Source organism: Cherax quadricarinatus, chromosome 51 (genome assembly GCF_038502225.1).
Source record: "Cherax quadricarinatus isolate ZL_2023a chromosome 51, ASM3850222v1, whole genome shotgun sequence".
In the NCBI taxonomy this organism is placed as follows: domain Eukaryota; kingdom Metazoa; phylum Arthropoda; class Malacostraca; order Decapoda; family Parastacidae; genus Cherax; species Cherax quadricarinatus.
Window position 1 is genome coordinate 2,041,030 of NC_091342.1, and position 12,263 is coordinate 2,053,292.

The 12,263-nt window shown below is 42.2% G+C and overlaps 1 protein-coding gene across 2 annotated transcripts in view; it reads right to left on the minus strand.

Annotated features, from left to right (window-relative positions):
- LOC128694752 (crustacean hyperglycemic hormone) overlaps positions 1-12,263 on the minus strand; it is a 62,288-nt gene that overhangs the window by 9,536 nt on the left and 40,489 nt on the right. Inside the window, exon 1 of one of the 2 annotated variants that reach the window (XM_053785037.2) lies at positions 1,463-1,582. The exons of the other annotated variant lie outside the window; for it this stretch is intronic. Coding sequence (XP_053641012.1) covers positions 1,463-1,477 — 15 coding nt within the window. The 5' untranslated portion in view covers positions 1,478-1,582. Of the gene's footprint in view, positions 1-1,462; positions 1,583-12,263 lie in introns of those variants that run through there. 2 annotated transcript variants of the gene reach the window in all.

A 12,263-nucleotide genomic window follows, 5' to 3' on the forward strand; every position in this document is an offset into this window, starting at 1 on the left:
ACTGTTGTCCAGAGGGCTGAGGAAGGGTTGTTGAGGTGGTTCGGACATGTAGAGAGAATGGAGCGAAACAGAATGACTTCAAGAGTGTATCAGTCTGTAGTGGAAGGAAGGCGGGGTAGGGGTCGGCCTAGGAAGGGTTGGAGGGAGGGGGTAAAGGAGGTTTTGTGTGCGAGGGGCTTGGACTTCCAGCAGGCATGCGTGAGCGTGTTTGATAGGAGTGAATGGAGACAAATGGTTTTTAATACTTGACGTGCTGTTGGAGTGTGAGCAAAGTAACATTTATGAAGGGATTCAGGGAAACCGGCAGGCCGGACTTAAGTCCTGGAGATGGGAAGTACAGTGCCTGCACTCTGAAGGAGGGGTGTTAATGTTGCAGTTTAAAAACTGTAGTGTAAAGCACCCTTCTGGCAAGACAGTGATGGAGTGAATGATGGTGAAAGTTTTTCTTTTTCGGGCCACCCTGCCTTGGTGGGAATCGGCCGGTGTGATAATAAAAATAATAAAAATAATATATATATATATATATATATATATATATATATATATATATATATATATATATATATATATATATATATATACATATACATGCCCCAGAGTATTTTCAATGCTGTGATCATATCACTACTTGTTCGTTCTTCCATTAAGAAGACATATTCCTCGTGCAGTGTTTCCTGCGTGTGCACACACGTGTGTGTATACTCACCTAGTTGTGGTTGCAGGAGTCGAGTCATTGCTCCTGGCCCCGCCTCTTCACTGGTCGCTACTAGGTCACTCTCCCTGAACCATGAGCCTTATCATACCTCTGTTTAAAGCTATGTATGGATCCTGCCTCCACTACATCGCTTCCCAAACTATTCCACTTCCTGACTACTCTGTGACTGAAGAAATATTTCCTAACATCCTTGTGATTCATCTGTGTCTTCAACTTCCAACTGTGTCCCCTTGTTGCTGTGTCCCATCTCTGGAACATTCTGTCTCTGTCCACCTTGTCAATTTCTCTCAGTATTGTATATGTCGTTATCATGCCCCCCCCCTATCTCTCCTGTCCTCCAGTGTCGTCAGGTCGATTTTCCTTTACTTCTCCTCGTAGGACATACCCCTTAGCTCTGGGACTAGTCTCGTTGCAAACCTTTGCACTTACTCTAGTTTCTTTACGTGCTTGGCTAGATGTGGGTTCCAAACTGGTGCTACATACTCCAAAATGGGTCTAACGTACACGGTGTACAGGGTCCTGAACGATTCCTTATTAAGATATTGGAATGATGTCCTTAGGTTTGCTAGGCGCCCATATGCTGCAGCAGTTATTTGGTTGATGTGCGCCTCAGGAGATGTGCCTGGTGTTATACTCACCCCAAGATCTTTTTCCTTGAGTGAGGTTTGTAGTGTTAGTTGTGTGTGTGTGTGTGTGTGTGTGTGTGTATGTCCTGAAGACACTAGTCACAACCACCTGCACACATACCTGGAATATAGACATGTGGTACAGATCCTGGACAGAAGCTCGGGTAGCTGAATTGACGTTGATGGGCAACCTCTTCCGAGCGTCTTCGGCGTCTCACTGCCAAGATTCTGCAGTTCTCCGTTCTAATATATGGAAGGACCTCATTAAGAACCAATTTGCTCGGCAGGACAGACGGGACTCACGTGGAATCCTCCTACTTGATTACCCTCTCCTCCTCCTCCTCCTCTTCCACCGCCATTAAAATGCTGTATAAGTTCATTTCTACCCCACTGGGTCGTAAATGATAATTATTTGAAATACACCATACTTTTGGCCAATGCTTTTTTCCACAACTCGGTTCACTTATAATTTATGAATAAGATACGTGATTATTTCCATGTTTTTTTTCCATTCGCATGCTAGTTAGGTAATGTAGATATGATAAATGGCAAGACAGACTGCTAATTATTTTCAGCGGGAGATTTCTTGAAAGCAACATCCAACATGCAAGACACGATCCTTGGGACTCATCCCTTCTTGAATGTTGAACTCTCGACCCATCAGAGTAAAATCTTCTCGTCTGACAGTATGTTACTCAGCAGATTTTAAATTCAAGTTGACTTGATAAAGAAATCAATGTACGAAAGAGAATATTAAAAGGCTATCTCGTGAGCGTAAGAACTTGATATGCACTTCCAGCTCATGGATAGGGATTGTTTAAAAGGTTCAGAACACCGACAAGTGGAGGGAGGTGCTTACTACCCTACTCTTGATGATCGCTTATACAGGACTGAGGAAGCCACTAATTGGCGAAACGTTTCTACAGTAAAGATACCTATATGTTGCACAAGAATCTCGTTCATCAACTTATACAGGAGTCAGATGAAGTGCAGCAGTGGGAGACATCGTTTCCCTTGGCGGATCCACTACTGGAAGGAGAGGGAAGAAAATAAATGAATAAATATTTTATCAATACATCGGCCGTTTCCTAACGAGGCGGGTGACCCGAAAAAGAAGAAACACTTTATCATCATTCACTCCATCACTATCTTGGCAGAGGTGTGTTGATACCACAGTTCAAGAACTGCGCACGTCTCCACTCCTACTTCAGAGCGAAGGTACTGTACTTCCCACCTTCAGGACTCAAGTCCGATTAACCAGTTTCCCTAAATACCTTCATAAACGTTACCTTGCTCACACTGCGGCAGTACTTCTAGTCATAAAAATCATTTGCCTCCACTAACTCCTATCTATCACGCTGACGCACGCTTGCTGAAAGTCTAAGCACCTCGCACACAAAACTTACTTTGTCCCCTCCCTCCATCCTTTCCTAGAACGACCCCTACCCCACATTCCTTCCATTGTAGATTTATACGCCCTCCAAGTCATTCTATTTTGTTCCATCCTCTATAGATGTCCTCAACAACCCCTCCTGTACCTCTAGATAATACTTTTATAAACCCTGTTCCTCCTAACCTCCAAGTTACGGATTCTCTGCATATTCACACTCCACACTGCCCTCAGACAAGCTATTTCCACTGTCTCCCGCCTTCTTCTTGTTGCAACATTCACCACTCATGCTTCACACCCATAAAAGAGCGATGGACTGAACACATGGACTGAACACATCGATTCCAGGCTGAGGAACTCCTTCTCTCCTTGCTTCTCTTCTTTGTATTGGACTGAAAAAAACACTGTGTGGCGAAACGTTTCCTTAATAAAGATTCCCATATGTTGCATAAGTGTCTCAATCTTCAACTTGTCGGTTCTCTGAACCATTTATCACAACTATACTCTCATACATTCCCCTCTTTGCTTCCATGGATAACGTTCTTTGTCTCCACAGACTCGTCAGTGCACCATTCGCCTTTTACCCCCTCGTCATTCTATGCTTTACCTCGTCTTTCATAGACCCATCTGCTGTCATATCCACTTTCAGTTCCTCCATACTTCCTCTCTCCAATCTGCTATCCAGTCTTCCATTACCTAATATTTTTGTTCTCCTCATCACCTAGTTCTTTTCTATGTTCACCTTTAATTTCCTTCTTTCACGTACCCTCCCAAATCCATCCGAAAACCACTGCAACTACTCCCTAGAATTTCTCAAAAACACAATGTCATCAGTAAAAAGCAACTGTAAGCCATGCGTGTGGTAAGAGGCGACTAAAATGCCAGGAGCAAGGGGCTAGTAACCCCTTCTCCTGTACAAATAACTAAATGTAAAAACAAAAACTTTCGTTTATCTTTTTTAGGTCACCTTGCCTCGGTGGGAGACGGCCGTGTGTGTGTGTGTGTGTGTGTGTGTGTGTGTGTGTGTGTGTGTGTGTGTGGTGTGTGGTGTGTGGTGTGTGTGTGTGTGTGTGTGTGTGTGTGTGTGTGTGTGTGTGTGTGTGTATATATACACACCTAGTTGATAAATTAGACACATATGCAACTCTTGGGTATCTTTATTGAGGAAACGTTTCGCCACACAGTGGCTTCATCAGTCCATACAAAGGAGAATCTTGAAAAACAGGAGGAGAATGAGGTAATCAGTCCCTCAACCTTGAGTCGATGTGGTCAGTCCATCAATCTTGATGGACTGACCACATCGACTCAAGGTTGAGGGACTGATTACCTCATTCTCCTCCCGTTCTTCAAGATTATCCTTTGTATGGACTGATGAAGCCACTGTGTGGCGAAACGTTTCCTCAATAAAGATACCCAAGAGTTGCACATGTGTCTAATTTATCAACATGTAGGTTCTCTGAACCATTCATCTACACACCTAGTTGTTGTTGAAGGGGTCGATTCATAGCTCCCGGCCCCGCCTCTTCACTGGTTGTTACTAGGTCCACTCTCCCTGCTCCATGAGCTCTGTCGTACATTTTCTTAAAGCTATGTATGGATCCTGCCTCCACTACATCACTTCCCAGATTATTTCACTTCCTGGCAAATCTGTGACTGAAGAAATACATCCTAACATTCCTGTACTCACCTAGTTGTGGTTGCAGGGGTCAAGTTACAGCTCCTGGTCCCTGTGTGTGTGTGTGTTTAATCTTCACCCTCCCCAATAGGCGTGTGAAAGTCTAAGGTGAAAGCAATCCTTGTTTAGTTTACTAAATTTGTCCAGTCATAAGAACATAACATAAGAACATAAGAAAGGAGAAACACTGCAGCAGGCCTGTTGGCCCATACTAGGCAGGTCCTTTACAATTCATTCCACTAACAAAACATTTGCCCAACCCAATTTTCAATGCTACCCAAGAAATAAGCTCTGATCTGAAAGTCCCACTCAAATCCAACCCCTCCCACTCATGTACTTATCCAACCTAAATTTGAAACTACCCAAAGTCCCAGCCTCAATAACCCAACTAGGTAGACTGTTCCACTCATCAACTACCCTATTTCCAAACCAATACTTTCCTATGTCCTTTCTAAATCTAAACTTATCTAATTTAAATCCATTACTGCGGGTTCTCTCTTGGAGAGACATCCTCAAGACCTTATTAATATCCTATTTATTAATACCTATCTTCCGCTTATACACTTCAATCAGGTCTCCCCTCATTCTTCGTCTAACAAGTGAATGTAACTTAAGAGTCTTCAATCTTTCTTCATAAGGAAGATTTCTGATGCTATGTATTAATTTAGTCATCCTACGCTGAATGTTCTCTAACGAATTTATGTCCATTCTGTAATATGGAGACCAGAACTGAACTGCATAATCTAGGTGAGGCCTTACTAATGATGTATAAAGCTGCAGTATGACCTCTGGACTTCTGTTGCTCACACTTCTTGATATAAATACCAGTAATCTATTTGCCTTATTACGTACGCTTAGGCATTGCTGTCTTGGTTTAAGGTTGCTGCTCACCATAACCCCCAAGTCCTTTTCGCAATCTGTATGGCTAAGTTCTACATCATTTAACTTATAAGTACTAGGGTTATGGGCACTCCCAAGCTTCAGAACCTTGCACTTATCCACATTGAACTGCATCTGCCACTTTTCTGACCAAGAATAGAGTCTTACCTAAACAAGAATAGAGTTTGTTTAAATCCTACTGAAGTTCCATAGCATCTACGTTTGAATCAATTATCCTACCTATCTTTGTGTCATCGGCGAATTTGCTCATATCACTAGTAATTCCCTCACCAAGATCATTGATATATATTATAAACAACAACGGGCCCAAGACTGATCCCTGTGGAACGCCACTTGTTACAGATCCCCACTCGGATTTAACCCCATTTATGGACACTCTCTGCTTTCTGTCAGTGAGCCATGACTCGATCCACGAGAGCACTTTTCCCCCAATGCCATGAGCTGCCACTTTCTTTAACAGTCTATGGTGCGGAACTCTATCAAAAGCCTTACTAAAATCTAAGTAAATAATATCAAATTCTTTATCGTGGTCAACAGCCTCAAAAGCTTTACTGAAGAAAGTTAATAAATTACTTAGACAAGACCGGCCTCTTGTGAATCCATGCTGAGTATCCTTAATCAAGCTATGCTTATCGAGATGGCTTCTTATAATCTCAGCTATAATTGACTCTAGTAATTTGCCTACAATTGAGGTCAGGCTTATTGGGCGGTAATTTGACGGTAACAACTTGTCCCCTGTTTTAAAAATAGGAATTACATTAGCCATCTTCCACATATCAGACACTACACCTGTTTGAAGAGATAAATTAAAAATATTAGTTAATGGTTCACAGAATTCCATTTTGCATTCCTTAAGAACCCTTGAAAAAACCTCATCAGGACCCGGCGACTTATTTTGCTTCAGTCTGTCTATCTGCTTCACAACCATTTCACTAGTGACTGTGATGTTACATAATTTATCTTCTTCTAGCACACTATAAAAATTAATTACTGGAATATTGTTAGTGTCTTCCTGTGTAAAAACTGAGAGAAAATAATTATTTAAAATCGAGCACATTTCATTCTCTTTGTCAGTAAGGTGCCCATAGTTATTTTTAAGGGGACCTATCTTATCTCTAACTTTTGTTCTATAGACCTGGAAAAAACTTTTTGGGTTAGTTTTAGAATCCCTAGCAACTTTAATTTCATAGTCCCTTTTAGCTTTTCTTATCCCCTTTTTAATGTCCCTCTTAATGTCAATATACTGATTCATAAGATGGCCCTTACCTCTTTTGATACGCCTATAAATTCCTTTCTTATGCCCTAGTAGATATTTGAGCCTATTATTCATCCATTTTGGGTCATTTCTATTTGATCTAATTTCTTTATATGGGATAAACGTTCTTTGAGCAGCATGTATAGTGTTCAGAAAAACTGTCATATTGATAGCTCTCTTTGTTACCCCAGTCAACAGATGATAAGTGTTCTCTAAGCCCATCGTAATCTGCTAAGCGAAAATCTGGGACTGTTACTGAGTTATCGCTACTATCGTACTTCCATTCAATGCTAAATGTAATTGATTTGTGGTCGCTAGCACCCAGTTCCTCTGAAATTTCTAAATTATTAACAAGGGATTCATTGTTTTCCATAACTAAGTCAAGCAGGTTATTTCCCCTTGTAGGTTCTGTCACAAACTGCTTCAAAAAACAATCCTGAACTACTTCTAAGAAATCGTATGATTCTAAATTCCCAGTCAAGAAATTCCAATCAATATGACTAAAGTTAAAGTCTCCTAGAATTACTACATTATCGTGCCTTGTGGCCCTAATAATTTCCTCCCATAGTAGTCTCCCCTGGTCCCTATCTAAATTTGGGGGACAGTATATCACTCCTAAAATCAGTTTTTCATGCCCCTCTGAAAATTCTATCCAAACAGACTCTGTATGTTGTTAGGTAAGACACATATGCAACAGTTAGGTATCTTTATTATGAAACGTTTCGCCTACACAGTAGGCTTCTTCAGTCAAGTACAGAAAAGTTGATAGAAGCAGAAGATACTTGAAGACGATGTAATCAGTCCATCACCCTTAAAGTTTTATTGTTTCATACTATGGAACAATGCTCTTCTCCAGACTGAGGGACTGACCACCTCAAAACTTTAAGGGTGATGGACTGATTACATCGTCTTCAAGTATCTTCTGCTTCTATCAACTTTTCTGTACTTGACTGAAGAAGCCTACTGTGTAGGCGAAACGTTTCATAATAAAGATACCTAACTGTTGCATATGTGTCTTACCTAACAACCTGTCGGTATTTTATACCATTTTAAGACTCTGTATGTGTTACTTCAGACTTAATACCCGTTCAAGCGATCTCGGACATACAATGCCACCCCACCCCCCTTCCCGATACTTCTATCTACTTGGAACAATTTAAAACCCTGAATATGACATTCCGCAGGCATGTCCCGACTTTTTGAATTAAACCACGTCTCAGTTAAGGCAAATACATCAATGTTACCTGCACTAGCAACTAATCTCAACTCGTCCATCTTATTCCTAGCACTACGGCAATTAGCATAATAAACATTGAAAGACTCTCCTTTCTCTTTACCCTTCCTGCTCATTTTTGTTTTTCTACTAAACCTATTACTGTCCTTATCACCCAAAGTCACTGGCTTTTCAATATCTACCTCGTTCTGCTTATTACTAGTTCCCCTAGAACTCGTAATATTACTACACTGGGACTTCACTGTTTTCCTGCAAAAACCCATACCACTAACTATTCCTAGTTTAAAGTCCTAACTGCTCCCTCCACTGCAGTTGCCAGTGCTACCACCCCAGACCTAGATAAGTGAACCCCATCCCTGGCATACATGTCATTTCTGCCATAGAAGAGGTCCCAGTTGTCAATGAATGTTACCGCATTTTCCTTACAGTATTTGTCCAGCCAGCAATTGACACCAATTGCCCTGGACAACCATTCATTTCCAACTCCCCTCCTTGGCAAAACACCACATATGACAGGGTTCCCACCCTTACTCCTAATTATTTCTATTGCTGACCTATACCTGCTAATCAGGTCTTCACTCCTACGTCTGCCAACATCGTTGCCTCCAGCACTGAGACAGATAATAGGATTGCTCTCATTACCTCTCATGATGTCATCCAGACGGCTAACAATATCCTCCATCCCAGCCCCAGGAAAGCAAACTCTCTGTCTCCTACTCCTGTCCTTCAAACAGAACGCCCTATCCATATACCTAATCTGGCTATCCCCAACAACAACAATATTCTTACCTTCCTTAATGTCGTTCGTCGTGACGTTCCCAGTAGTCCCATTGCCAAACATGTTTCCAGCATCTTTGCCAAAACATCATTCCAAGTATCTACCTCCACAACCACGACCATCAAGGACATCACCAGTAGTAGGCAGGACAAGCCTCCATCCTCTGCAGGGGTATACATAATCCCTTGTAATGACTGCAACAAGTTATACGTGGGCGAAACATCAAGGGACCTCCAAACACGTATTTCAGAACACCAATACGCAAGCAGGTCTGACGACACAAGGAATGCATGCGTACAACACCGTAATTCACACAACCACTTGATAAACTACAGAAACTCAAGACTTATCGCCACAGAAGACAACACCCAATACCGAAGAATCCTGGAATCATCACTTATTTCTATATCCGACAACTTCAACCAGAATAGTGGCTTCTATAACATAGCTGAACCACTTGCCAAGAAACTTCTTCATCGCTATCCCACATAAGAACACTGTAGAAGGTCTGCTCACAAACTTGTCCAGTCTCCTTTCCAAGCTACCCAAGTTTTTAGACTCTACAACCCAACTCGGTACATCATCAGATGCAGCATTCTTCACCTGACCTCAGCCGGACTATAAATACTCGCTTTCCTTCCACCCCAGGTAGTTCTGTTTGTGACTTGAAAAAGCCCACTGTGTGGGCGAAACGTAGTCAATAAAGGATCACATTATACTGCATTTGTGTTTATATTGCCAGTCGACTCACATTCGTCGGGTAGCACTGAGAATGTATTAGATGTTTCCACAACAGTTTCCACGGCAGTCTCTTTCTTCTTCATCGTTTCTACCTTTCCATTCGTCCTCTTGATCGTCAACTTCGTTCCCTGTTGTCCAGCCACTGACCAGTTTCCCTTCTTGACCTGAGGACTCAAAACAGGAGGACTACTACGAATCTTCTTGTTTTCCTCGGTCAGTCGCCGAATCTCCAACTTTGCCATCCTCAATTCTTCCTTAAGCTGTTGGTAAAGTTGCTCGATGGAGGGCATCTTGCTTCAATTCGTAGAGAGCGCGCAAACAGGTCTTCACAGAGCTAAGTACACGTCACTACTGCGCAAAAGCCAACCCAATCAGGAGCTACTGTGCAGCACGTCCGCACGGCCCAACAGCGATGCGTACACGTGAGGGATGTAAGTTTTCCTTACCTAGGTTGAGGGACTGATTACCTCATCTTCTGTACATAGTTCTACTGTTTTCAGGTTATGTCTTGGAATTTGTATTGATAAAGCCACTGGATGGCGAAACGTCTACAATAAAGATACCTAGATGTTGCACATGTGTCTTAATTTCATCACATAAGCAGTATAATGTGATCCTTTATTAACAGAGTTTCGCTCTCCTGGAGAGCGAAACGTTGCCACAATAAAATGTCACATTCGTTGCACTTGTGTCCTTTTACTTGGCTTATATACTGTAGGCAGGAGAGAACATAAGAACATAAGAAAGGAGGAACACTGCAGCAGGCCTGTTGGCCCATACATGGCAGGTCCTTCACAAATCCAGCCTACTAACAGAATAAACGCTAGGCCATGTGGATGGTATCACATTCGACCAATGTGGAAGTAGGTCATGTCCAAGGGTTAGGCAAGTGAAGAATTGATAAATTAGACACATGTGCAACTCTTGGGAATCTTTATTGAGGAAACGTTACGGCACACAGTGGCTTCATCAGTCCATACGTAGGAGAAACTTGAAGAACAGGAGGAGAATTAGGAATTCTTCGCTTGCCTAATTCTTGGGCACGACCTACTTCCACACTGAACAAATGTGACACCACCTATGACTGCTGCACCTCTCCTGCCAAACGGTTTATAAGCTGCTTCTCAGCTCATATGCCGTATTCTATTCAAGATTGATGGACTGAACACATCGACTCAAGGTTGAGGGACTGATTACCTCATTCTCCTCCTGTTCTTCAAGTTTCTCCTACGTATGGACTAATGAAGCCACTGTGTGGCGAAACGTTTCCTCATTACAGATTCCCAAGAGTTGCACATGTGTCTAATTTATCAACATGTCGGTTCTCTTAACCATTCATCTACAAAGTGAAGAATTCTCTGTATTAAGATCCCAAAATTTTGATGTGTCAGACAAGAATGTAGATGAATGGTTCAGAGAACCGACAATTTGATAAATTAGACTCATGTGCAAGATTTGGGCATCATTAATGAGGAAACGATTCGTCACACAGTGACTTCATCAGTCCATTCAAAGGAGAATGGTGCAGAACAGGAGGAGTTTGAAGTAATCAGTCCCTCAGCCTTGAGTCAATGTGTTCAGTCCATCAATCTACAAGATTGATGGACTGAACACATCGACTCCAGGTTGAGGGACTGATTACCTCATTCTCCTCCTCTCCTTACGCCTTCCTCTTTGTATTGGACTGATGAAGCCACTGTGTGGCGAAACGTTTCCTGAATAAAGATTCCCATATGCTGCATAAGTGTCTCAATCTTCAATTTTATGTACAACAGGAGGCTGAGGACAGCAACAACTGGGTATCTTCACTATGTAGATAAATAAGAACATAAGAATGTAGGAACACTGCAGAAGGCCTACTGGCCCATGCGAGGCAGGTCCTTTTCAAAACAACCTCAACCTAAAGCTACCCAAGAAATATCTCCCGTACCTAATGACACCAATCAAACCCAGCCCCTCCCACTCATATACCGGTAAGTTGATAAATAAGACACATGTGCAACATCTGGATATCTTTGTTGTAGACGTTTCGCCATCCAGTGGCTTTATCAATACAGATTCTAGGACATAATTAGAAGACAGTAGAACTATATACAAAAGATGCGGTAATCAGTCCCTCAGCCTTGAGTCGATGTAATCAGTCCATCAGTCCTGAAAAGAATATAGCATATGTATGTATGTACAATGTTCGCCAAGACAGGAGTCCTGGTACGGGTCTCAATCTGCGATGACCCGTCTATACAGCATTTATGCGAAGTGGCTTATATACTGTAGGAGAGGTGCAGCAGTCGTAGGTGGTACAGTGGTTATATATCTTATGTTCTTATATATATTTCGAAGGGCGACCGTCACCAGCACAGACGGGTCATCGCAAGATTGGGACCCGTGCCAGGACTATGGTCTTGGCGAACATTATACATACATACCGTCACCAGCATTATTCTGATCAGACGAAATCGTACAATCCGTAGGGCAAGAGTTCCTTGGAGCAAGAGCCTCTCACCGGCATGAAAGAGCCTCTCTTGGAGGCATAAGTTGAAGATTGAGGCACCTATGCAACATATGGGAATCTTTATTCAGGAAACGTTTCGCCACACAGTGACTTCATCCTTTGTAGCAAGATCCCATGATGCTGCAGTGTCTGACAGTTGACATGAATGGTTTAAAAAACCAACAAGTTGAAAGGATAAAACCACTGTGTGGCGAAATGTTTCCTGTATAAAAATTCCCATATGTTGCATAAGTGTCTCAATCTTCAACTTGTCGGTTTTCTTAAACCATTCATCACGAGGCATAAGTTGGGCAAATGTTCAATTAGTGGGTTGGATTTGTAAAGGACCTGCCCAGTATGGGCCAACAGGCCTACTGTAGTGTTCCTCCTTTCTTATGTTCTTATGTGCAGACGACGCTTACGAAACACACCATAACAAACCATGATTTATGACGGTG